The sequence below is a fragment of the Delphinus delphis genome, chromosome 6, assembly GCF_949987515.2.
Source record: "Delphinus delphis chromosome 6, mDelDel1.2, whole genome shotgun sequence".
Taxonomy (NCBI): Eukaryota; Metazoa; Chordata; class Mammalia; order Artiodactyla; family Delphinidae; genus Delphinus; species Delphinus delphis.
The window spans coordinates 95,289,038-95,314,121 of record NC_082688.1 but is presented as its reverse complement, the minus strand read 5'-3'; the positions used below and the strand labels follow the sequence as shown (position 1 = coordinate 95,314,121).

Below are 25,084 nucleotides of genomic sequence, written 5' to 3'. Positions count from 1 at the left end.
AGCCCCATCTGTAATCATTAAATTTAATGTCACTTCTGTCATCTGTGAAATTTCTATACATGCGGATCTGCTTCTAGGCTCTCTATTCTGTTCTAGTGCCTGGAAAAATACTTTTGTGCCTGGAAAAATACCACAATATTCTAACACTATATCTTTGTAATATATCTTGCTATATGTAGAGAAATATTTTCGCTTATTGCTATGGATTAAATTGCGCCCCCCACCAAATTCAGATATTGAAGCTTTAACCCCCCTTCATGGGACTGTATTGAAGATAGGGCCTTTAAGTAGGTAATTAAGGTTAAATGAGGTCTTAAGGGTGGGTCCCTGATCTGATAGGGCTGGTGTCCTTATAAGAAGAGGAAGATACATCAGAGATTGCTGTCTCTCCTTTCTGCCATGTGGGGACATAGCGAGAAGGTGGCCGTCTGAAAGCTGGGAACTAAATAGGGTTGCACTTTGATATTGAACTTAACCTCCAGAACTGTGAGAAGTCAATGTCTGTTGTTTAAGCCCTCCAGTCTGTGGTATGGTATTTGTTATGGCAGCCTGAGCTGGCTAATACAGCTACCTTATTACTATACCATTTTTCTAAATTATCTTAACTGTTATCTTTTATTCTTCCATATGAATTTTATCAGTTTGTATTTTTATTGGAATTGCACAGAAGTTTGATTTTTACAGTTACTTTTTCAGATACAAAGGTGATTGTGTAGTTTTTCTCCTTTCAACGTATTAATATTACGGTATGTAATAGAGTTCCTATTACTAGGTAGCTTCACAGTTCTAGACTGAAATACACTTTGTCAGGGTGAGATATTCTTTTAATATTGTGCTGAATTGATCTGCTAACTTTGTGTTGGCAGATGACCTGCTTTGTTCAGATACTTCGTAGCCTAAGGCACCAGCCCATTGACGGTTGTCTTGTTTGTGACCATGATTTTTTTCTGCCCATTGACTGTAATTATGTTTCAGCAGACTCACCTTCAACTCCTTTATGATATCTCTGGAAGTTGACCAGAACAAAGACAAAAAGAAGGAATATCAGTGGGTTTAAAATAGAATTACCCACAAGTTCTCCGTTTTCGTCTCTGTAATATCACTAGCTTATCCAATTTTCCTGAGAAAATGCACAGCAGTTAAAGCTCTTTCATTGCTGGTCTGGTGGTATATCCTGTACCTGCAAATGGAGAGTTGCAACAGTGAATAATCATACAGCCCTGGTTGATCCCTGTGTACAGCATGTCAGCATGGCGACACGCCGAGGTTGGTTCTGAACCGTGAACAGGGATGGTTGTGATGACTCATCCCCTCCAGGCTCTTTGCTCTCTTCCTCACACATCCACACACAGGGTCACCAGCAGTGTTGGTGGATATCGGTTTGTATGTATTGAAGGAGGTGGGGGGTAGGGTGGAAATCCTCAGAGGTTAAGGGATTTATTACCATTAAAACATTGTTTTTCCTTCCATCCATTTGAAGGCGGGGTGAGGAGGGTGTGTGTATGGAGAACAAAAGCTTCAAGGACAGGCTGTCTCTCCGCAGACATAGGTTCAAAGACAGGGTGATTATAGCTTACTCAGGTAGCAGTTTTGGTAATGCGAGGGGATTAATGTGAGGCTGTGTGTCTCACATTTCATGTATGGGTATCATTTCTAGCTACTCTTTTAAAAAGTGGTTTATTTTCACGATGATAGACACATACGTACACTGGTGGGGTAGCCTGGTGGTACCAGAGTTGGGTGAAGGCGTCGGGGTGCTCCCTGAAGCGTGAGCATCAGGGCTTCCATGTTTCCTGTGTTGGTTGTCCTAGGCTATCCTGATGGCTCACAAGTAAATGCACGCATAATGTGCTTCAACGAACGTCTGCTTAAAGGAAAATGTGTTGTTTTTTGGGCAGTTAAAAGTTACGTTAATTATTGGCTGCTGGGAAATCACTTTCCTTGAGGCCATGTCTGAGCCCTTCTTGCTTCACGACTTGCAGGTAATTCCAAGGTTTCAGCCCTTCTCCACCCATAAGCTCATGACCCTGACATCTCCACTTCCAAGTCTGACTTATCTCCCCATCTCCAGGCCCCCCAGTTCAGCCCCATGGTGGGCGTCTCCAGGCGGATGACTCACAGGCATCTCACAATTTGCATGTCTAAATGGAACTCAGCCATCTTCTACCTCAAACTCCTTCCATTGCTCTTTGGGAAATTGTCATAAGCCTAGTTCAAACTTTATCCTAATTATAGGAAAATAGCACTATTAAAAAAAACCCTGAAACTGCCAACTGACTAGCCAGTAATTAAAACTGACTTCAGGAGAAACCAAGCTGCCTTACTGACAAGTTGGTAAAAGTAAATTAACTTAGACAAAAGGCTAACATTTAGCATTTGATGTTAAATTCATTAAACCACCAACCTAATGAAATTGAGTTGGAAGGGGGAGAGAAGCCAACCTAATTTTTTCTCCATGACTTCTTGTTGTGATAGGTTCTTTTTTCTGGAAAAGTAACTCCCCTTAAATCCCATAATGCAGAACTTGAATAAAAGATAGAAACTGAATTCATTTTAAGATTATATGATACAGGCGATAAGTGGCTAAACACAGTCATGGTTAAAGTAATTAGAGACTACACACACATTCTTTTAAATTCAGATCATATAGTGACACAAATGAAAATGTTTGTGCTTTAGCAGTAATGATAATACTAGCACTTGATGGTAGCAGCACATTCAATGCTCCCACTAAGTCTTTTTGTTTTCAGTTGAACTCATGTATCAGCTATGATGCCCTATTATACATGAATGAGAGCTTTTTATACACCAACCTCCAAATTCACCCGAAGTCACCAATCTTCCAAGGTTGATGTGAGAGGGACCAGCCCCCTGAACATGACAGAAGAGAAAAACGTTTACTTGCCAATGAACTATTAGTGTTGGAGACACTGTTTCTCTGCCTCTGGCCGTCTCATGTGATCCTAGCCTTAGAGATGGCCGTTGCAAAAGCCAGTGTTTCTAAAAGGTTTTGCTGACTTGGGTTTTTATGACATGAATGTTAGTGTTGGCTTTATGAATGAATTTGCTCTGTTCACATTTTTGCCCATCAAATATGACATCAGTATAATTGCATGCAGGAGTATTTCATATCAAAAGTAGGGAGGAATAAAGTATGATGTCTGATTTTCAAGGAAATCATTCATTCATTTATTTAACAAATTTATACCGAGGGCCAGCTATGTGCCAGGCCCTGTTCAAGTTATTGGGGGTCCAACAATGAATGAAACAGACAAAAACTAAAAACTCCTGCCTTGTTCCACTTACCTTTTCCTGGGAGACTCTTATTTCTGGCTTCTTCTACAAAATATAATATCTGAAAAATACTTTATGTGGTTTATTCCTTTTTGTTGAGGACAATTATTCTGTTGTATGAAGATACTACAATGTATTATCTGTTGATGGACATTTGGACTTCCAATTTGGAGCAATTATAAATAGACTGCTATGAATATTTAATTTGGGGGAACATGTTTTCATTTTTCTAGAATAAATCCTAGGTGTAAGATTGCTCAGTCAGATGGTATGTGTATATATAAACTGTATAAGAAATTGCCAAATTCTTCCCCAAAGTGATCTTTCCATTTTATACTGCCACCAGCAAAGTATGAGAGTTCCAGTTGCTCCACATCCATACCAACATTTGATATTCTCAGTCCTTTAATTGTAGCCATTCTAATGTCTTGCATCGTGATGATTCATGGTCTTTTAATTACATTTCTTCAGTCACTAAAAATGGGGCCATCTTCTAAGGACGCACTTTTGTAAAGTATCTGTTAGGCCTTTTGTCCAATTTTTACTGTGTTGTTTGTCTTCCTGTTGAGTTATGGGAGTTCTTTATATTTTCTGTATACAGTTTCTTTGTCAGATATTATAAGGTGTTTTCTGCCAGCTTGTGGTTTGCCTTTTTAATTTTCTTAATGCTGTCTTTTGCTGATCAGGAAATTTTAATTTTGGTAAATCTAATTTATCATTTTTTCTTTTATGTATCATGTGTAAGAAATCTTTGCTTTCGCCTACCTCAGTACTATAAAGGTATTCTCCTGTGATTCCTTCTATAAGCATTTTAATTTTAGCTTTTATGTTTAGGTCTATGATCCATCTTCAAAACAGTTTTTGTGTATGGTGTGAGTTAATGCGTTTAAGTTCATCTTTTTCCATACAAATATTGTTCCAGTTGTTCCAGCATCATTTTTGAAAAGACTGTTCTGTCTCCCTTGAATGCGTTAGTGCCTTTATTGAAAATCACTTGACTACATGTGAAGATATATTTTGGAATCCTGTTATGTTCTATTGATCTATCCTTACACTCCAATACCACATTGTCTTAATAACTGCAATATTACAGTAAGTCTTAAAATCAAGGGGTGTAAACTTTCCATCATTCTTCTTCTCTTTCATGATTGTTTTGGCTACTCTAGTACCTTTACATTTCCATTTAAATTCTAGATTGTTTGTCAGTTTCTACCACAGTGCCTACTGGGCTGTTTTTAACTTTTGATTTTGAAATAACTTCAGACTTATAAAAAAGTCACAGGAATAGTAATAAGTAATCCCATATGTCTTTACCCAGGTTTACCAATTTTTTGTCATTCTGCCATATTTGACTTATCATTCCCTCTATGCCTGTTTGCAACTATTATTGTTTTCTGAACCATATGAGAGTAGGTTGCATTCATTACACCCCTTTGCCCTTTAACACTTCAGTGTATATTCCCTAAGACCAACAGTGTTTCCTTACAGAACGACAGCTTCAGCTTCAGGATGTATGTCTTTGAATTGCCATTCATACTCCAATTTCTTTCATTGTCCCAGTAATGCTTTTTAGATCTCCCCGCCCCTGGGTACAGCTTCTTACCATGTTGCTTTAGTCCCCTTTACTCTGCAACAGTTCCTGGACCTTTCATGACACTGAGATGTTTGATAAGTGCAGAACGGTTATTGTGTAGAATATCTCTAAATTTGAGTTTGGCTGATGTTCACTCATGATTAGAATCTGGTTATGCATTTTTGACTGAAATAATGTAAGTGATATTTCCTTCTCAGGGTATCACATCTGGAGGTACATGATGTCAGTTTGCCCCTTATTGGTGACGTTAATTTTTCTCACTTGGTTAAGATCTGTTTTCTCATTATACAGTTATTTTTCTTTTTGTAGTAAAAGGTAATTTGCGGGGAAATCCTGCTAGGATTTTGATGGGGTGATATTGCACTTTGGGAACATTGACTTCTTTAAACTATTGAGTGTTCCAATCTATGAACATGGTATGTATTTCTATTTATTTGGGTTTTCTTTCCTTTCTCTCTGCAGTGTTTCAAAGTTTTAAGTGTGGAAGTCTTGTACATATTAGGTTTATTTCTAAGTATTTAACCATTTTAAGTGTATAATTCAGAGATATTAAGCACAATCACATTGTTGTGCAATCAGCACCACATCCCTCTCCAGAACACTTTCATCTTCCCACACTGAAACTCTGTATCCATTAAACAATAACGCCCCATTCTTTCCGCCCCCAGCCCTTGACAACCACCATTCTACTTTCTATGAATTTGACTACTCCTCTGTGTATTTTTAATATTATTGTAAATGATATTTTTTAAGAATTTCATTTGCTAATTGGTGCTCAAATATAAAAATATAATTGATTATATTGTCCTTATCTTGTGGCTTTACTAAATCCATATTAATTTTTGTAATTTTTTAATATATTCATTAGAATTTTCTATGTAAATTATGATATCTATGAGTGAAGACAGTTTTATTTCTTCCTTTCTAATCTGTAAGCCATTTATCTATCTACCATCCCCTATCTATCTATCTATCTATCTCTTCATTGTAATGGTTAGGACTTCCATGGCGATGTTGGGTAGAAGAGGTAAGAGCAGATATCTTTGTCTTGTTTCTATATCTAAGAGGAAAATGTTCCTTATTTCACCATTAAGTAAGAAATTCATTGTAGGTTTCTCATAGATGCCCTTTTTATTAGATTGACAGTTATTTTCTTTGTTGAAAGTTTTGATAATGAATGAGTGTTGGTTTTGTCAATTGCTTTTTTAAAAAAATATTAACTGAGATTATTACATGGTTTCTCTCTTTAGCTCTGTATTTTCAGTGATTGGTTTTTAAATGCTGAAGTAACTTTGTACTCCTGGGTTGACCCAGTTTGGTCCATTACTCATTTCTATATTGTCTTTTTATTTTGCTGGGTCCAGTTTGCTGTTGTTTAGTGGAGCATGTTACCATTTTGATCAGGGGGCATATTGGCTTATAATGTCCATGGAACAGACTTGTCAGCTTTTTATATCAAGTTTATGTTTGCCTCATAAAATGAACTAGAAAGTGTCTCTTACTCCTTTATTTTCTAAAAGAGTTTGTGTAAAATTGCTGATGTTTCTTCCTTAAATATTAGACAGAATTCACCAGTTTCTATTATTTGGGGCTGGAGTTTTAATCATGGGAAGGTTTTTGACTACAACTCCAAGTTCTCGAAGAGATTTAGGGCTATTCTGAGGTTTTATTCCTATTTATACTAATTTTAGTATATTGTCATTTGTCATTTTTTCTAAGTTGTTGGTTATATATATCTGTGTTCATTTATTATCTTTAACATCTCTAGAGTCTTTGGTGAGTCCCCTTGTGCATTCCTGATATTGGTAATGTGTGTTTTCTCTTTTATTAATCATTTTTTCTAGGTGTTACCAATTTGGTTAATCTTTTGAAGAATCAACTTTTGGCTTTATTGATTTTTTTATTGTTTGTTTTCTATTTTATTGATTTCTGCTCTCATCATTAATATTTTTTTTCTAATTACTGCAGGTTTAACTTGACACTCTTTTTCCAGCTTTTTAAGGTGTAAAATCTCATCTAATTTAAGCATTTAAAGCTATAAAGGTGTCTCTTAATTACTCTTTTAGCTTCATCCCACGATTTGGGGTATCCTGTTTTCATTTCTCATATGTTATATATTCTCATTCCATTTAAAATGCCATTTAATTTTTCTTGCATTTTCTTTTTTGAGCCCAAAGGTTATTTAGAAGTGTGCTATTTAATTTCCAAATAGTTCACGAGTTTCTAAATATATTTTTGTTATTGATTTCTAATTTAATTTTGTGTGATCAGAAATTTATGGTTTCAATTTTTTAACATATTGTGAGTTATTTTATGGAGAGCATATCGTCTGTCTGGGTGAACGTGCCATGTACACTGACACGTGTATGCTGTCTTGTTGAGTATGTTGTTCTAGATGTCCATTGGGTCAAGGGGGTGGTTAATATTTCTGTTGTTTCTTCGCTTATTTTTTTTGTTTAGTTCAGTTAATTGCTGAGAGTCAGGTATTAAAATTTCCAACTATAATTATGGATTTTTCTGTTTTGTCCTCTAGTTCTATCAATTCTTGTTTATATATTTTGAAGCTCTGATATTAGGTGCATTCATGTTATGTCTTTTTGCTTAATAGACCCTTTTATCTGAAAGAAGTTTTTGCTGAGTATGGAATCCAGGTTCACAGTTCATTTTCTCTGCTAGTGCCTTGAAGCTGTCATTCCCTTGTCTTCTGTTTTGCTTTGTTTCTGATGAGGAGTCAGCCATTATTTTTTATCTCCCCCCTTTTCTATTTATCCTAGGTTTTTAGCAAGTTGATTGTGACATCAGCAGGTGTGGTTTCCTTTGTATTTATTCTGCTTGCTTTTCACTGATCTTCCTTGGTTGGTGTGTTACTACTGTATTTTAATGAAATTTGGGGAAATTTTGGCCATCGTTTCTTCAAACCTTTTTCCCAACTCCGTGCATCTCTCCCCTCCTCTTGGGATTTGATTGTACATAAGTTAGACCTCCTGTACTTTCCTATAGCTTACTAAGGCTGTTTAATTTTTGGTAAATCTTCTTGTCTCTCTTTGTTTCAGTTTGGAAATTTTCCATTGACCTGTCAAGTTTACCAATTTTTTTTCCTAGCTTTATCCAATCTTTTGTTAATATCATACCATGAATGTTTTATTGGAGATTCTATGTTTTAGTTCTTCCAGTGGATTCTTTTACAGTTTCCATCTCTCCTGCAATCACCCATATCTTCATTATGGTTTCTTCTGTGCATTGTTTACCATACTTATATTTCCTTAAAGTGCTGGTCTTCTAAGTCTAACATCTGGGTTTATTTCTCTTGACAATGGGTTATATTTCCCTGTTTCTTTACATGCCTGGTAATTTTTTATTGTACACCAGTCGTTTGTACATTTATTGTACACCATACATTGTGGTTTATACTCTAGGTTTTGTTACCTTCCTCTGAAGAGTGTTTTGTTACTGCAGCTTCTTACGTTACTGGCAGATCACCTGAAGCTTATGGAGTTTATCACTTTTTGTTGAAGCTGTTGCTTCCTCTGCTTCACTCAAGCAGGAAGCCTGTTTATTGCAGACAGACCCTCTCATAATAAGAATAATAATTATGAAATCGTTTAACCACTTTTAACAAAAAAACTGTTTGGGGAAAATGTTACCTTCCTACACAACGTGTAACTACATTTGAGTTTTGGTATTGATTACTTTTCAACCTCAAAGGAGCCTACTTTCCTTTAAAGGTTATTCATTATTTATAACAAGGAATTTTTCTAAGGTTTTCTTCAAACCAGTTTTTGTTTGTAGCTGGTACCATTGCAGGGAAGGTGCTGACTGGCCCCACCATCTCCTCAGCCGTTTGTGAAGAAGCACTTTCTATCACAATATGATGGCTCCTTTCTCTGTTTCCTCCCAATCTCCTACTCCTTTCCCATTGCTTTCCCCCCCCCCCCCGATATTGTAGTAATTCTCTCTCTTTCTCTCTCTCTCTCTCTCTCTCTCTCTCTCTCCCTCTCTCCTCTTTTACCATGAACTTGTTGGTATACAAGTTACTTCTTCATCTGTGTTATTAGTGCCTGGCAGCATTAGGAATGGAGGAGATTTCCAAAATTGAGTTTTTATCACATTGATGTTCTGAGATTTGGTGAGCATGCTTGTTTCACTTGTGTGGTTTAAAGGATTTTATAGAAGTCAGCTTCTGTGTCAGCACTTTTCTTTAGTCTCTGAGTGACCAGTTTTACAGACTTACTCCAGCTCTGTCACTCTTCAGAGGTCCTAAACAATGCCAGGTGAAGATAAGACATAATTCTGTTTGAAACTGAAAAGTAATTCCCACTTGTTTTCTCAAAATTCAGAAACCTGAAAGATGTCATTGTCCAACCATTTCTGTTTGCGTTTTTGGACATTCTCTAAAATTCAGATTAGAAGCCCACTGAGATGAGTAAGCTGTGAACACGATGTGATGGCCTTGAGCCCCTTCTCAGCGTGTCTTCCCTGCACCCTTGCTGCTCCCCCATCCTGTGGGCACCTGGCCAGGGAGAAGCCCACAGTGAGGGACTAGGCTTTGTATTCCTTGACTCTTGAGGCAGAGAAGAGAAATTGCTTACTCTTGTGGGGGTCACCCAAGGGACTAACTGAATCAAATCTCATACCCTAGGTGGGCTGACGTTAATAAGAACGTGCGCATCTTCATGCTTTTCCTGGTATAGCAGGCAAGTGACCTAAACCCAGCCTGCAAACGGGGACACAGAGCTCACACACCGGGGCAGAGTTGACTTGCACTTGTGTTTGTGTATTTGGCAAGTGTAACATTGGTTTTAGTTTAATCAGCAGTTAACTCCAGCTCACAAAGGGTGAGAGAGGGGTGGGTTGGGTGTGTATTGTTAGCACATGTGCTTGCTTATTTAAACGATATTTAAGGAATCCTTGACCCAAAGAAATAATGGCCGGTGAGCTTGAGAGAAAGGGCATCCGGCTCTTACTGACACCAGAATCTCCTGTTTTACATTATTTATGGCTCCAGGTTCTTTTCTTTTCTTTTTTTTTTGTGGTACGCGGGCCTCTCACTGTTGTGACCTCTCCCGTTGCGGAGCACAGGCTCCGGACGCGCAGGCTCAGCGGCCATGGCCCACGGGCCCAGCCGCTCCGCGGCATGTGGGATCCTCCCGGACCGGGGCACGAACCCGTGTCCCCTGCATCGGCAGGCAGACTCTCAACCACTGCGCCACCAGGGAAGCCCAGGTTCTTTTCTTTGAAAAAGAAATTTTCTTCAGGGGCTGAGAAGACAGCAGAGGAGGGAGAGAGCCAGAGGTGGCTGAAGAGACTGTGTCCTGCCAGACCCTTTGTCTCCACTGTTACGAGTGTTCAGACTTTACATTTGTGAGAAAGCTAAGACAGGGATTCTTAAAGTCCATTTGGTTAAATTGGACACAACCCCGATTTCGTTTGGGGATGGTCCAAATCAATGTAGGGTGGATGACAAGTGTTAGGCTTATGGCAGGTGGCAGATTTGCTAGAAAACAAGTGACTTAATTACAGGCCTGAGGCACTTTGCCGAAACTTGTCCTGGGAGCTCCCGGCCCCTCTCCTTTGCTCCCCAGCAGACGGCAGCCCTAATATATGTGCTTTGGCCCACTTTTACTATCTCCTTGGAGCATCCTCAGGGCCACTTTAAAGAGCACCTAGGTGCTTAGAATGACTGATTTTATTGGCCAAAGGCAGGACAAACAGGTTTTACCGAGAATAATTTAGCACAGACTCCAAGGGGACATGTGCAGGCTGTTCCCTACAGGCTGGGGGGAAGGTCAGGCTGCAGGGCAAGTGGGAGGGCTGTGCTTTTGAGAGTCTCCCTCTCTGTCCCCCGTATTTATACATGTGGTCTGCGCTGTGGAGCAGTGGCGAGGTCACCACTCCTCTGTGGTGTAATTAGCACATCTCGCTGTACAAACTCTTTGAGGCCCTGCCTGACTTTTCGGAATCCTCTCCATTGCTTTCCTCTGTTTCAAAGAATTCTCTCCTACAGTTTAACAGTAGAACACAGTTTCTGAATGAACATCATTTTCATAAAAGCGTCGCTTGCAAACAACGGAAGTTAATAGGGGTGTAATGTTTCTGATGTAGTTTAAGACTACGATGAAACATGTTAATCGTTAATATCCTGCATGTATTTGAACATAGGCGTGAGCACGTACCCACCCATGTGTACACTTCACATTTATAATCCGTCTTTCATACTCAACTTCCTTTGTTCCATCCCCCATGACCTTAAAGAGGCTAGATTTTTTTTTAAGTTAATAGACTTTATATTTAGAGCAATTTTAGGCTTACAGAAAAATTGAACAGAAAGTACAGAGAGATATCATGTTCCGGTTCCCCACATCTGTACATAGAGTTACCCCTATCAGTAACATCTTATGTCAGTGTGTGGTGCATTTGTTATAGTTAGTGAGCCTATGTTGATACATTATTATTAGCTAAAGTCTATAGTTTACGTTACAATTCACTCTTGGTGTTGCGTATTCTCTGGGTTTGCACAAATGTATAATGACATGTTTCTGCCATTGTAGTATCATACAGAGTAGCTGCACTGTGCTAAAAATCTCTGTTCTCCTGTTCACCAACCCTTCCCCCACCCTCTGGCATTCACTGGTCTTTATACTGCTCCATAATTTTGCTTTTTCTAGAATGTCATAAAGTCGGGATCATACAGTATGCATGCAGCCTTTTCAGATTGGCTTCTTTCACTTAGTAATGTGCATTTAAGTTTGCTCTGTGTCTTCTCATGTCTTTTCTCGATAGCTCATTTCTTTTCAGTGCTGAGTAATATTACATTGTACTACAGTTTATCCATTCACGGTGGAGATTTTGGTTGCTTCCAAGTTTGGGCAGTTATGGATTAAGCTGCAAACATGCATGTGCAAGTTTTTGTGTGGACAGAAGTTTTCAATTCATTTGGGTAAATGCCAAGGGACAAGATGGCTAGATCATCAGATGCTGAATTTAAAAAGAAAAGAAAAAAATCGGGGATATTTGACACCTTCCAGTGCACTTACAGACCATGTGTTTTTTACCAGAGACGACTACCATGAGGATGGATTCTGCCAGCCTTACCGGGGAATCGCCTGTGCACGTTTCATTGGGAACCGGACCATTTATGTGGACTCTCTCCAGATGCAGGGGGAGATTGAAAACCGAATCACAGGTAGGAGCGCAGACCTTTATTCTGAGACAGTGAGCACACACGCAGCTGCCTGTCGCCACGCTGGTGTATTTTCAGTCCCACTTGGGTGTTTTGTTGGTTATGACCTTGGACAGTGAGTCCCTGTGCCCTGCCTCCTGCAAGAGAAAGTCAGAGGCCTTTTTCAGAAGCAGTTGCAATTACCACCGCAGTTTATCCTAAAATGTTCCCATTTATATATGAAAATTAGCAAGTACAGTCTGCTTAGAATGTGCCAACACACTGAATTAAGTCAACCACGTGGGTCCGAAGCCCTGCATTGTCTTGCCCTCACCGCGTGGCCAGGCCAGCACCTGCCACATTCATTCTCGGTTCTACTTTTCCTGACTCTTTTGCCTTCTTGGAGTTAGGCTTGACTAAACGGTACCCGGGCCTGATTTTAGCTGTTGGAGACAGAGGTTCCAGGCCATCGGCTGTGCCTGGGGACACTGCAGTGAACTCAGACCCCCGTAGGCCCCCAGTTTCCAGGCATAGCCAGGTCTTTAGGTACGTGCTCCGTTGTGTGAGAAATGGAGCAGATCATTTAGGAGTGAAGCTGCTCGTTCTCCGTCATTTTAGAAGTTACTGTCTCTGGTTGGTTGTTAGTCCTCACATTGATGTCAAGGACTTCCTGGGGGAAAGCCCTTGAGAAGTGAGAAAATGAATTAGACCAAGGCCCCAAAAAGCCCCCCTCCGCCTCTCTCTGCTCTCCCCACAAGCCCAAACGTTTTCTCTCCAGACTCTATAAGGAACAAGGAGGATCTTGTGAAGATGGCAGGTGTCCCCGTTGAACTACATCCTCTGCACAGTGGTTCTTGACCCCGGCCAACCTGCGATGTGGGGCTCCCGGTGATTCTGGAGGGATTTGTGGAGGGGCTGGCAAAGCACTGCCCTGGTAAGGGCACAAAGGAGGTCCCCAGGTAGAAACTCACATAGGTGACACTGATGTTCTTCTAAGTTTTAGGTCAACCCTGGCTTTGTATTTCACCCACAGTCTGGAGGGTCTAAGGTCACGGTCACAGAGGGGCCTGCCTGGCCCATGGTTACAGAGCCCCCTGAGGACAGGGCCAGGTGTCCAATGAGAATGGAAGGGCAGTAATGGGACCTGGAGATCTTGGAAGGTGCTATCTTGTTCCAATGGGAGAATCTTTTATAATTGTTGGTGTCTCTCATTGGAAAAGCTTCTTATGCCATTTAAAGCAGAACTTCTCAAACTTTCTGACCACAACGTACAGTATCAATAAAAAGTGTGTTTTACATCGTGACTTAGTCTACACATACCTCTACTTCACAGAACTGAAATGGGCTACAGGAAACAACATTTGCCCTGAACAAAGGCAGTGAGTGCACTGTGATTTTTCTCTTCAGTTTTATTTCATTAAAGCAAAAAGTTGGTTCCAGCCTTAATGCGAACCATGCCCTCTGACATCCTCTGTTCCGTTCTAGTCATCTTTTAAAATGCTACCCGCAGACTCCAGAATTAATTTTATATCCCAGTAATTGGCAAACACTGATTCAAGGCACAAGATTGTCTCTCAATTATTTCTTCAGGAATTATTTAAAGGATTAACAAATCAGATGTCTAAGCAGACTCATTTTTATAGTAGTTTTTAGGTACAAGTTTAGAATGAGGGTTCTCTACATTTGTGTATTTTTGAAAAAATAAACGTGAAGTTGCTCTAGACTGACTGACTTGAGGTTTAGAGACTGCATTGGTCGTGGAGATAGTCTATTTGGAGAGCGTGCTTGTCAGAACTCATTCCAGGGACTCTGGAAGCTTCCCAGGAATGGGCCCCAGAGAACCGTCAGAGTGATGTGCTGGGTGTAAACAAAAACGGGGACGTGATGGTTGGACCTCCTCGGTGCCTAGAACCATCTTTCAGAAATAAGCCCTCACATGATAGGTTCTGGGGCGGGGTAGGAGAAATCCTAAAAGGGTCAGCCTTGACATCCTATCAGTTGGTACCCCAAAAGCAATGCCATGTTTGGCTTTCTTAGGTCTTTCCCTGCCTGGGGGTCAGGTCCAACACTGGCAACAACCCTCTTGGTAGTCAGTTGCCAGCTCCCGTGATGGGACTGAACTGGGTTCAAACTTGGTTTGTCAGCTAACTCCAAGAGACCCTGCACCTTAACCTCTTACCTCTCCATTCCTCAATTTTAATATTGTCCACAAGGGACCAGAAGACTAAGGATGATGTGAGCAGCACACTACAGAGTGCCTGGAACCCAGCGCTGCGTGCAGCGCATGGACCCAGCCTGTTACCAGACCCTCATGGACCATTCACCTCACGTGCTATTTTATTGGCTCCATGTGGGCTTTCATTCCCCAAAGTGTGGCCTCGACAGATCACTTGACAGATAAAGATCCAGGCCCAGAAAGGACTGAGTGACTTGACAACCCTGTAGTAAATGACAGGGCAGGGCCAGAACTGGGCTCCTATGCCAGCTCATCTAACCCAATGCCTGCCATGGGTGGCTGGTGGGTCCTTGGGGTGGGGGTGGGGGGCGTGGGGGGGCGGTGTGGGGAATGGGTGCCAGCAGCGCCACCTGCTGGCCACAGTGGGCATGGCACTACAAGTCATGGGTGGAGCTGGGGTGTCCCAGGAACTAAATTCCAACCTCTGGTTTCCTCCTCCCCATCTCAGCAGGGTGTGTAGACAGAGGCGCCTCTTTTCCTCCAGCTGTCCAAGATCAGATCCTTATAAGCAGGTCCTTCATAGGTCAGAGTGGGGTGGGCCTTCTGGCGTGGGCATGTATGGGGCAACTGATGCTTTCCTTTGAACCCTGACTGCCACAGCCCTGAGGAGAGCGCCTGGAGTGCACGCCTTCCCTCCTGCCACTGGCAGCTCTGCTCCCGCTCACCTGCCTAGACTTTGTATCTGAAGCTCCCACCCCCTTCCCTTCTCTACATCAGGTGTCAGGTTCTTCCCATCAGGCTCCATCTTGTGACATCTTGCCCCTAAAAAGCAAGCCAGCCCACCCTGGCTCCAGACTCTCCTGCGACAGCCTGCTTCTCTGCTCTCCTTTATCACAAAGCCCTGCCCCTCTCCCCACTCAGAACCTCCTCCAGCAGTTTCTTGGCTCTCCCCAGACTCCACCTGAGGGACTCCCCTGTACCCCCATTTGTCATCTTATTCCCCCTTAGGCTGCATGTCCCAGGGTGGATCGTTCGTCTTTCTGGCACACTATCTCCACCCCCTGGCCAGGCCTCCCCTCTTCTCACAGGCCCTGAGATGTCAGGAAGACCCAGGCTTGGTCCTTGTGCCTCTGCTCCAATCTCTCCTTCTAGAAGCCACTCAGCCCACAGCTTTACCTACCGCCATGTGCTTGCAGAGCCAGTTCATAGCAGGACCTTAGGAAGTGGCTTTGGGTCTGATAACAGAATCTTCCTGTCATGGAAGTAGCATCTAGGTGGATGAGATCTGGGGCCTAGTTTTCTTTCTTTCTTGTCTCGCTTTTGATGTTTGTAAATGAAGCCCTGGCACCAGGGACCTTCTTTGTCTGGTGCAAACCTGGGCGGCCTATGTGCTCCCCGGGGCCCTGCTCTTGTGAGAGCCTCTCGCGGCTGGCAGAAGGCAAGGCGGAGGGCGGGGGGCGGCGGGGCATGGACGAGATGGGGGCCACGGGCGCCGGGCAGGGTGGGTGGGACCAGGGGCCCTGGGAAGAGTGGGGAGCCAGGGCTGGAGATGAAACCAGGGGCGCCGGGCAGGGGTTGCCGGGCAGATGTTGGTCCCAGGCAGGGCCCAGCCCACCCTAACGCCAGCCTCGCCGCCTCCGCAGCTGCCTTCACCATGATCGGCACCTCCACGCACCTGTCGGACCAGTGCTCGCAGTTCGCCATCCCGTCCTTCTGCCACTTCGTGTTCCCGCTGTGCGACGCGCGCTCCCGGGCGCCCAAGCCGCGCGAGCTGTGCCGGGACGAGTGCGAGGTGCTGGAGAGCGACCTATGCCGCCAGGAGTACACGATTGCGCGCTCCAACCCGCTCATCCTCATGCGGCTGCAGCTGCCCAAGTGCGAGGCATTGCCCATGCCCGAGAGCCCGGACGCCGCCAACTGCATGCGCATCGGCATCCCGGCCGAGAGGCTGGGCCGCTGTGAGTCTGTGCCCGCCCCCGAGGCCGGGGTGCTGCCTCTTAAGAGCCTGGGGACCCCATTCCACCCGGGGAAGTCTCACAGACCGGCCCCCATTCCGGTAGGGCAGTTGCGGGGTGGGGAACTCGCCGTTGTCCAGTTCCAGTTGCACAGCCCTCCTGGCCCTGCCTGCTTGTGGGTCCCCAGTAAGTCACTCTACCCTGATGAGCCACAAACTTGGCTTCTCTAAGACGGGAGGACTTTCTGCACCTGCCCCCAAAGCTGTGAGGAGCTTTGGGGGATGCAGGGGCCACTTCCAAGACTGCCTTGTGGTGCACAAGCATCTCTCAGCAGCTGACTGGGATTGTGGCCCTCCTTGAGGGGAGGGGACCCAGGGAAGCGGTCGCCTCCCTCCCAGGCTTGGGAAATATTCACTTCCTTGGCGAAGCCAGGGTTCCCGAGGGCGTCAGGGCTCCTCACCAGGGCAGTCAGAGCCTGGTCTACAGACCCACTGCACCGTCCAAATCCTGGTTGCCAGGCTGACTCCATGGGACCTCAGGCAAGTTGCTTAAATATGAGTTTCCTCATATTACACGGGGATGATAACTACTGACCTCAGCAGCTGGAATGTAGATTAAATGAATTAGTATTTAAAAAGTTCTTAGAACAGTGCCTGCACACGGCAAGCACGGTGTAACCGGTGTTCAACAAACACACACCCCAGGTGTGGCTCAGAGGCCCTGGGTCCCCCTGGTCCCAGAGTGGAGTGAGCCTGGGGCTCTGTGCACAGGAGGCTGAGCCGCGTCCTCACTGAGGCTGGGGGGCCAGGCCTGGGAGTTTCTCTTCCCTGCTGCGTCGTTTGGTTTTGCTTCTAGTGCAAGTGAACGTGAGGCTGGGGTTGACATCGTCATTGTGGAATGGGGGTGCCTCGTGAGTCCAAAGGTGTTTCAGGGCCATAGAGTAACTTCTGACCAGTTGTTTCCCCATATGTGTACCTGGTGCACCCGCCCATTAAATTTGTGGGCTTGGGACTGTATTCAGTCATTACGTCTAATGCTGCTTTCCTTGGAAGTGATGTCAAACTCTTCGGTCTTTTGGAAATTTCAATGTGGGTACATCCAGGCAAAGTGGCTTTGTTGTTCCTTTTTGGAATAGTTGAAGAAGGGTGCTCCCTGGACCCCCAGAGGAGGGCGGCTTCCTCTTAATTTTGGGGCCTCCTGACGCATCTTCTTTCTCAGACCATCAGTGCTACAACGGCTCAGGCACGGATTACAGAGGGACGGCAAGCACCACCAAGTCGGGACACCAGTGCCAGCCGTGGGCCCTGCAGCATCCCCACAGCCACCACCTGACCAGCGCCGACTTCCCCGAGCTCGGAGGAGGGCACGCCTACTGCCGGAACCCTGGAGGGCAGATGGAAGGCCCCTGGTGCTTCACGCAGAATAAAAACGTACGCATGGAACTGTGTGACGTACCCTCTTGTAGTATGTATTCTCTCTCTCTTTTTTTTTTAAAGTGTTGACTGACTGTGGGGTGTACTTTGTGATGATGTGGAACCGGGAGGCTGATAGCTCTGGGAGCCCCCTGCCCACACCGAGTTTCACCACCATGATTATTTGTTTTAAATAAAGCTGTTGCTGGTTGTAAAAGTAGCATCTCGTCATCATAGGACGTTTTAAATTATAGAAAAGTCTGAAGAAGAATGTATAAATCACCTCTAATTTTACCATTCAGCAGAGACTACTGTTTACACTTGGGGGCCCTTCTGTCAGCCCTCTTTCCATGTGTGGTCCTGGGATATTCAGTTTGGCCTCTTATTTCCCAGTGAACATTGTCATGCATTTCCCACTATTAGTGGAAATGCTTCCCATTACTATTACAACCAGCTTCTCAGACCAGCATCTGTAGTTGGGCACAAGGCCTCCTGCGTGCCCTCCCTCGCCTCCCACTCTGCTCAGCTTTTACACAGAGACTCAGCAGAGTGAGGAGAAAATAGAACTTAAATCTCTTAACTGTTTTCCCTGCAATTTCTGTCTTAAATTATGACTAGGAGAAAAGTTTGTAGTTCATGGTTGCACATTTTACAGAAATCATTATCTCTGTGCAGGAATAAATTTTAAGAATGAAAAGTTTGGTAAATAGATTATAGTAAAGTTATTCAATGGAATGCTACAGTTGTTTAAAAAAATTTCCTGCAAGGAAGGATGTTCATATTGACCTGTTAAGGGAAAGAAGCAAGCTAGAGGGCAATAGCTGTGTTATGTCTTTTTGGTTTCTCTTTCTTCCTGTTCTTCTCTCTGTCCCTCTGTCTCTCTCTGTCTTTCTTTCATCCTCCTCCTCTCCCTCCCTTCCCTTTCCTTTCCCTCTCACTTTCCCTCCTTCCTCCCTTCCTCTTTCTTTCTTTCTGATAAAAGAAACAAAATGAGTGAAGGGTATGTGAGTGAGCACACATATGCACCTATATTTCATGGAAGAAGTTTTGCAAAGATAAACATCCTACTTTCAGCAGTGATTTCCCATGACCGACAGATATGTTAAAGCATAAGATGTTTTTACAATGAGCAGTTTTTATTTTTGTAATTAAAAATGAATCAAATCATAAAGAGAAATATGTATGTTCTTTGACCTGGCAATGCCATAGGAATCTTATATTGCAGAAATATTTGCACTTAAAGGGCAGAAATGCAAGGATATTTGTTGCAGAATCACTTTTAACAGCTAAATGACAAACAGAGTAATTGTTTACCAACAAGGGGTTGGATGATAATTGAAGTACATCCGTACCTTGGGACAGTGTGCAGCTCTTGCAGAGTGCCTAGTGCTGTCTGTTCTGCGAGAAACGTGGCCTGAGGTATATTATTCTGCCACAAAACCAGGAGCAGGAAAACATGGATGATGTGATTCCATTTAAAATTCTGTTTTTAAAAATTATATGAAACTGCTGCTTCTCTATGTCAGATTAGTTGAATATTGGTTATTTCATGTTCAACTTAAATATATACATAAAAAATTAAGTGAATACCAACCTATTAACAGTAGTATATGTAACCTTTGGTGAAATTAGTTATTAGGAACATTCACTTTTCTCTAATGCTGTCAATAGAATTATTAATAAGCATGTGTTCTGTTGGTGATTTTTAAAAGGTAATGATAAAAGTTAATGGTTTACAAACCTATGGATGGTGGTCACATCTCTCACCTTGGCCTGAGGATCCTGGAATCTCCCCTTAGCCCTAATTGTGAAAAATGACCTAGAATCCCCACTGCCCCTGGGTCTTCTAAAATATCTGCCTCCGGGGTGGGGTCAGGAGAGTTGTGTGTGTGGTTGTATTTGATTTTTATCTTCTTTTGGAGGCTGGGGGGCAAGACTGGCTTTGGGACAAGGCTTCTTTACTATGGTGGTGGTAGTGGTGATTTTTAGAACTGAATTAGCTCTTTTGGGGGACCACATGGACCAGAAATCACGTGTTTGCTTTTACATGGAAAGCTCATTACCCACTGGTCATAGGGAGGCCCAAGTCCCATGTGATTATTCACAAGGTTTAGGTGAAAACTGTTGTGGGGAGAGGGGCCTTTTGGAGGACTTGCTTTCCACATCACAGAGCAGAAGCCTCAACTCTCCCTCAGAGGGCTGCGCTGCCCACAGGGTTCCTGGCCATCCTTTTAGCCTTGCAGCCTGGGGCCCTCTGTGCTTTTCTGTAAATCCTGTAGGGGGAGACAGAGCGTTGCTCTTCACCGTGGAAAAAAATGAAGGAAAAACACTTGGAACTGCTGCAAATTGTTAGGTCAAACTCATTGGCTACCAGTGCTCTTTTAAATCAAATGCATTTTTAATTATTGTCTTAAAAGAATATGGGTTCATTGTACAAGAATGTGGAAAACCCTAAAATGTTGAATGAAGAAAAGGATCATTTCTAATGCCAGTATCCAGTTTCCTTCACTGAGGACAAGCATGTCCCATGTGTTTCATCGAGTTTAGTAGAGATGAAAAGTCAGAGCACCTATTTCCAACGGTATTCAAATTAGAAGGGAATGTGATGGTGGTGTTTGCTACTGTAAGCCCTTTAGAGTTCATTTATTAACTTTTTTTTTTTTTTTTTTTTTTTTTTTGCGGTATGCGGGCCTTTCACTGTTGTGGCCTCTCCCGTTGCGGAGCACAGGCTCTGGACGCGCAGGCTCAGCGGCCATGGCTCACAGGCCCAGCCGCTCTGCGGCATGTGGGATCTTCCCGGACCGGGGCACGAATCTGTGTCCCCTGCATCGGCAGGCGGACTCTCAATCACTGCGCCACCAGGGAAGCCCTAGAGTTCGTTTATTTTTTGAGCTCCGTATTCCTCTTTGTTTCCACGGTGGGCAGTTCTAGATTGTGTCTCACAAATGTTTAGCGGGATGTGTGTTTTTGGGTACATTACTTTTTTTGAGGTTTGGCTTATAATTTTGTCCCTTTGTGAAACTTACCCTGATTATCTACTTGTGCTTGAATATTTTAGTTGGAGGTGGGAGTGGGATGGTGGAGAACTTCAGGTTGCAAACAGGGATGTTTTCAGAAAACTCATGGAACGCCTTGCTGTTCACAGGCCCCCAAGACAGCAGCAGGATGGGAATTCTGTACATCTTGGTTCCGAGCATCGCCATTCCCCTGGTCATCGCATGCCTTTTCTTCTTGGTCTGCATGTGCCGGAATAAACAGAAGGCTTCTTCCTCCACGCCCCAGAGGCGGCAGCTGATGGCCTCACCCAGCCAGGACGTGGAAATGCCTCTCATCAGCCAGCACAAGCAGGTCTCTGTGCCCCCGTATTTAAAGAGGCAGCTCTCCCAGGCCTAACCTCTACCTGGAGATTCTTAATTTGCTTGATACACAGCACATAATTCTTTTAAACTGCTCTTCATTTTGCCGTTTCTTCTCTAAAATATACCAGGACGTTTGTGTCCTTAGGGGGTGTATGGAAGGTGTGTTTGGACTTCACTGTTCTCCCTCGATGGAGACCAGCCATTTTAGCATGGGCCCGAATGAGGTGCCCTCACTTTGCTGTGCTTCAGCTGTCCCCACAGGAGGACACACAAAAGAAGGGCTCAGATCACCCCCACCACTAGAGGGTCAACATGGTATTTTTAAGGGATGATGACCAGTTTTCCGGTCAGTTTGGGTTTGGGTTGGTTTTGCTTTGTTTTGTTTTACAGGGAAGGACACAGCAACAGTCCTGTAGTGGTGGTAGGGGAGCAGACCACCCCCAACCTGAGTTCTTAGGGTAGCGAGAACACACTGAAATGTATCACAGGAAGAGGTCTCTCCCAGCCCACCTAGCTTCAGTGAAGGGGCGTTTACATTACTTGCAAGTTTTGGGGGAAAACCATTTCCATCCAGGCTCTGAAGAGGGAGAAGGTGGACTCATTCTGCTCAGTAGCCAGGAGTCACGGAGGGTTTGCTGTGGGTGAAGGGCTGGCAGGTGAGGGCACAGATTCCCTTGGGTTCAGAGAGCCTCCGAGGACGGGGGCCAGGCACACAGAAGGGATGGGAAGTTGTAGAGGCTGAGACGCAAGGTTCAAATCGATTTCACCTGTGTGGTGCTTCTGTCCAGTGGCATCCACTGGAGAATCTAATCGAGAGGAAGCGGCAAAACAGGCCCTTGGAGGCACATCTGGAGAACAGCTGGCCTGGACTCTAAAAATGACTCAGATCGGGGGAAGCACACCTCAGGGTTCGAGGGAAATAGACATTGCATCTTGTTGTGATGAACAGTGGTGGCTGGGCCTGTCGGTGGGCGCATAGCAGGGAACATCAGGAAAGTCCCTAAGTGGGGGACACAGCTGGGAGGACAGCCGGAGTTCAGCATGGCTGGGGTGTGTAGACAGGTGTGCGCACACACACACCCTCACACATATAGTCTGCAATGTGGGGACATTGGGTGGGGACATTGTTTGGGTGTCCCCCAATGTCCCCATTCTTTGGGTGGGGACATTGTTTGCAGCCTGGTTGGGACCCTGTTGAAGGTTTCAGGCAGCCTCATGGTGTCGGAGCACATTTAAGAGCAGAGAGCATTGTGCGGGGCAGGCTGAGCCTGGGCCGGGTGGGACTGGCGGGTCCTCTGCAAGCCCAGGCTGGGGGGCGGCTCTAGGACTGCCGCCCCCCAGAACGCCCTCCCAGCTGTTCAGCTCTGCCTCCTCGCATCTCGGTGGCAGAAATGTTTCACCAGAGCTTTTCTTCTTGGCAGGCCAAACTCAAGGAGATCAGCTTGTCCACGGTGAGGTTCATGGAGGAGCTCGGGGAGGACCGGTTCGGCAAGGTCTACAAAGGGCATCTGTTCGGCCCGGCGCCAGGCGAGCAGACCCAGGCCGTGGCCATCAAGACGCTGAAGGACAAAGCGGAGGGGCCGCTCCGGGAGGAGTTCCGGCACGAGGCCCTGCTGCGGGCACGGCTGCAGCACCCCAACATTGTCTGCCTGCTGGGCGTGGTGACCAAGGACCAGCCCCTCAGCATGATCTTCAGCTACTGCTCGCACGGCGACCTGCACGAGTTCCTGGTCATGCGCTCGCCGCACTCGGACGTGGGCAGCACAGACGACGACCGCACGGTGAAGTCCGCCCTGGAGCCCCCCGACTTCGTGCACGTGGTGGCGCAGATCGCCGCGGGCATGGAGTACCTGTCCAGCCACCACGTGGTCCACAAGGACCTGGCCACCCGCAACGTCCTCGTGTACGACAAGCTGACCGTGAAGATCTCGGACTTGGGGCTCTTCCGCGAAGTGTACTCGGCTGACTACTACAAGCTGACGGGGAGCGCGCTGCTGCCCATCCGCTGGATGTCTCCCGAGGCCATCATGTACGGCAAGTTCTCTGTGGACTCGGACATCTGGTCCTACGGCGTGGTCCTGTGGGAGGTGTTCAGCTACGGCCTGCAGCCCTATTGCGGCCACTCCAACCAGGACGTGGTGGAGATGGTCCGGAGCCGGCAGGTGCTGCCCTGCCCCGACGACTGCCCCGCCTGGGTGTACGCGCTGATGATCGAGTGCTGGCACGAGTTCCCCAGCCGGCGGCCCCGCTTCAAGGACATCCACAGCCGGCTGCGGGCCTGGGGCAACCTGTCTACCTACAACAGCTCGGGGCAGACCTCAGGCGCCAGCAACGTCACGCAGACCAGCTCCCTGAGCACCAGCCCCGTCAGCAACGTCAGCAACACCCGCTACGGGGGCCCCAAGCAGAAGGCCCAGCCCTTCCCGCAGCCCCAGTTCATCCCCATGAAGGGCCAGATCAGACCCATGGTACCCCCTCCCCAGCTCTACATCCCCGTCAATGGGTACCAGCCCGTGCCGGCCTACGGGGCCTACCTGCCCAACTTTTACCCGGTCCAGATCCCGATGCAGATGGCCCCGCAGCAGGTGCCCGCCCAGATGGTGCCCAAGCCTGGCTCCCACCACAGTGGCAGCGGCTCCACCAGCACGGGGTACGTCACCACCGCGCCCTCCAACACGTCCGTGGCAGACAGGGCAGCCCTGCTCTCGGAGGGCACTGAGGACACGCAGAATGTCCCGGAAGACGTGGCCCAGAGCCCCGTGCAGGAAGCAGAGGAGGAGGAGGACGGCTCCGTCCCCGAGACCGAGCTGCTGGGAGACAATGACACTCTGCAGATGGACGAGTCTGAGGTCCAGCTGGAAGCCTGAGGGCAACAGGGCCGCGGGGCGCTTGGCAGGAGACTTGGGCCTCCCTGAGGAGTGCGCCCCGGGTACCAGTGGGCTGGAGTGCAGTCTCCCTGGGCGAAGTCCTCCTCTGTCGTCCTCTCGTGCACGGAGCAGCTCTGTGCCCACCTGCTTGGTTGGAGGGTCTTGTAGCCAATGGCTCCTGACAAGGCAGGGGTGGTAGGTAACCCAGCAGGACGCATGGTGACCCCCAGTGCCACCTACATTCCCCTGGAGGTCAGTCGGCCGTGAGCAGTGCCTGTGCTTTGAAGGAAATTAGGTGGCATCTTCCCTCCATATTGCATAGGGATTGAATATTTCCAAACATTGGGAAAACAGGTCTGCAAAAAGGCAGTGAGATGGGACTTCGGGCTTTGCGATGCCCAGCGACTGGGCTGCTGCATGAGGATGGAGGAGGCTGCTTTTCTCTCTGCTACCCGCCCCCCCCCCGCCCCACTGCCCACCAGTAACAGTCTCTCTTCAGCCACCAAAGATTAGTGGGAACAGGACGCGTTCGCCTGCCACCTGTCAGAGTCTGAGGAGAAAGGGGCTCCTGGAATGGGAGTTCCGTATTAAAATGAAATGTGCCTTAAAAGAAACCCACACAATTTTGTACTTCTGTGAAATGATTTTAATTATCCTGCATGTGTATTTTGCCCAGTTTTCTGGAATTCAAGGGAAAGTGTTTTTGGGGTTTGGAATGTTACAAAGGAGACAATATTGTACAGAGCACAGTATTGTTATTTTTTTCTTTTTTTTTTTTAGAATCCTGTACAGACCTTAAATGTAATTTATATGGTTTTTGTATGCCATTTTCATTGAAGAATTTTGATCTTAAAATAATGACTTCGTAATTTAACTGTTTACGTGACTCACATTGGGATGCCACCTGATTGTATTTTGGTTTGCTTGTGTTTGTACCACATGTAAGCGAGGTCAGTTCATTTCAGAGCTCCTATGAGAGAAGGTGCACAGGTACACTGCATCCGACACACGGGGTAGAGCGCACTTGTATAACTCCCACACCTGGTGTATCCAATAAAGAAAACCAGAAGGTTCAGTCTGCCCTCTGCAGGTCCTGAGGACATCAGGCAGCGGGAGGTGCTGGACGACGGAGACGCCCAACGGTGATGATTTGGGCTGAGGTTTAGGGCTCTCATCCAGGACCAGCGACTCCATTTGAATGTGGATATACGTTGACAGATAAAGGATGGGAACAAGTTGCATTGCTTTTCTCGGTAAGGTCTGTGGCA

General features: G+C 45.6%; 1 protein-coding gene across 1 annotated transcript in view; it reads left to right on the top strand.

Annotated features, from left to right (window-relative positions):
• Nucleotides 1-24,695, top strand: part of ROR2 (receptor tyrosine kinase like orphan receptor 2) — a 218,152-nt gene extending 193,457 nt beyond the window's left edge. Inside the window, exons 5-9 of the mRNA XM_060013540.1 lie at nt 11,944-12,071; nt 15,867-16,181; nt 17,397-17,642; nt 20,736-20,938; nt 22,371-24,695. Coding sequence (XP_059869523.1) covers nt 11,944-12,071; nt 15,867-16,181; nt 17,397-17,642; nt 20,736-20,938; nt 22,371-23,816 — 2,338 coding nt within the window. The 3' untranslated portion in view covers nt 23,817-24,695. The remainder of the gene's footprint in view (nt 1-11,943; nt 12,072-15,866; nt 16,182-17,396; nt 17,643-20,735; nt 20,939-22,370) is intronic.
• The last annotated feature ends 389 nt before the right edge of the window (nt 24,696-25,084 follow it).